Source organism: Anneissia japonica, unplaced genomic scaffold, assembly GCF_011630105.1.
Source record: "Anneissia japonica isolate Jap-2015-1 unplaced genomic scaffold, ASM1163010v1 scaffold23438_len7198_cov132, whole genome shotgun sequence".
Lineage (NCBI taxonomy): Eukaryota > Metazoa > Echinodermata > Crinoidea > Comatulida > Comatulidae > Anneissia > Anneissia japonica.
The window spans coordinates 2456-3990 of NW_022716979.1; the positions used below are offsets into that span (position 1 = coordinate 2456).

Genomic DNA, 1535 nt, shown 5'->3' on the forward strand with positions numbered 1-1535 from the left:
TGATTAATATTTGGCTCACCCAAAATTATGCTTGTATGTGTTCCAAATTTCTATTAAAAAAACGCACATTTTAAAAATTGTTATTACAGTACTGAAGGTGGAGGGAAACTACAACCTTTCCAGTTGCATCCCTGTTTAAAAAGTGACGTTGCAGAGACAGAATTTCTACGGGAAGCAACTGAAGTTTTACTTGTTCTATTGTTGCCAGAGAGGATAGCCAGCTCCGAGACTGCACGTCATGTCATACGTGAAATAGTGACATGTTCAGGTGAGTTAACCAGATGGTGTAAACTAAGGTGGAATTACTGGGTTTTAATCAAAAGCAGGTAAATTGGGTTTACACATGCTAGTTAACCAGGTGGACTGAACTACAGGCAGGTAGATAGAGCAGCTCAGGTTATATAACCTGGTTTATTGAAATTGGTGATTTAATATATTAGGGACTTTTAGATTTGCACGTCGACATAGTGGACTGCAGAATCCAAGATGGCAATAAGAAGACAGAGCATGTTGTTTATTTGGTACATGTGTGAATATGCTAATTGCTCATTTGCATAATTAATAATTCACTAATCAGGAAATTTACGCTACATACTATCATAATTCCCAAAGAAAATTTCTAATTTGTTTGAAATTGTAATATTTTTTCATGTTGTTGTCATTGTCGCTGTTGTAGTAAATTGTTTGTTACCACAATAATTAAAGTTTGGTAAGTCTGATTGTTTTCAAACTTGTACTTACCGATTCTCAAGAGAAATATCACACCGTGAGAGGCCTATGCGTTTACTGCGCAGCGTAAAAGGAGAATTTCTAGTTCAAATACAGGTAATCAGCACATATTACTTAACCAAGTGAATGATGTGTGTTAACCTGGTTAACTTATATGTAGTTGATGTTGCATGGGTTAATTAACTAGGTTAACTGAACAGTGCAAGTGTGTTAACCTGGTTAACTTATATGTAGTTGATGTTGCATGGGTTAATTAACTAGGTTAACTGAACAGTGCAAGTGAGTTAACCTGGTTAACTTATATGTAGTTGATGTTGCATGGGTTAATTAACTAGGTTAACTGAACAGTGCAAGTGAGTTAAGGCAAGATTTTTTATACCTTGTTTAGCGAACCCGCCGTTTGCAAATATTGATGATTTTAAATAAAATAAAATTTTAATGGAAATTTCAGAAAAAAATAAAAGTTTAAAAAAGTTTTATTACACCCTCCGCCGCTTTGAAATCTCCAAAGATCTGATAAGATATGTATATGTGGCAAAGACAAGCCAAACCAGTCACACTTCGCAAAAATTGATTTTTGGTTGTTAATTCATGGTTAAACAGTAAAATGAGAGCAATAAAATGGTAAAAGAATCATTTAAATCCAACATTTCATTATAAAGCTACAAGAGTTTAAACATAGAGCTGTTTAAAGAACAATATTTGAGATATCAGTCTCTAAAGTTTATGATTTTGGTTATTTCTCTAGCAAAAACCATCAGTAAGTTGTTAAAAATTTTAGCTTTAATGTTGAAAATGAGGAAAAT

The 1535-nt window shown here is 33.4% G+C and overlaps 1 protein-coding gene across 1 annotated transcript in view; it reads left to right on the forward strand.

Annotated features, from left to right (window-relative positions):
* The window catches only part of LOC117110086 (sorting nexin-25-like), a 3414-nt gene extending 2428 nt beyond the window's left edge, over window positions 1–986 (forward strand). Inside the window, exons 5-6 of the mRNA XM_033252672.1 lie at window positions 90–326; window positions 917–986. Coding sequence (XP_033108563.1) covers window positions 90–326; window positions 917–986 — 307 coding nt within the window. The remainder of the gene's footprint in view (window positions 1–89; window positions 327–916) is intronic.
* The last annotated feature ends 549 nt before the right edge of the window (window positions 987–1535 follow it).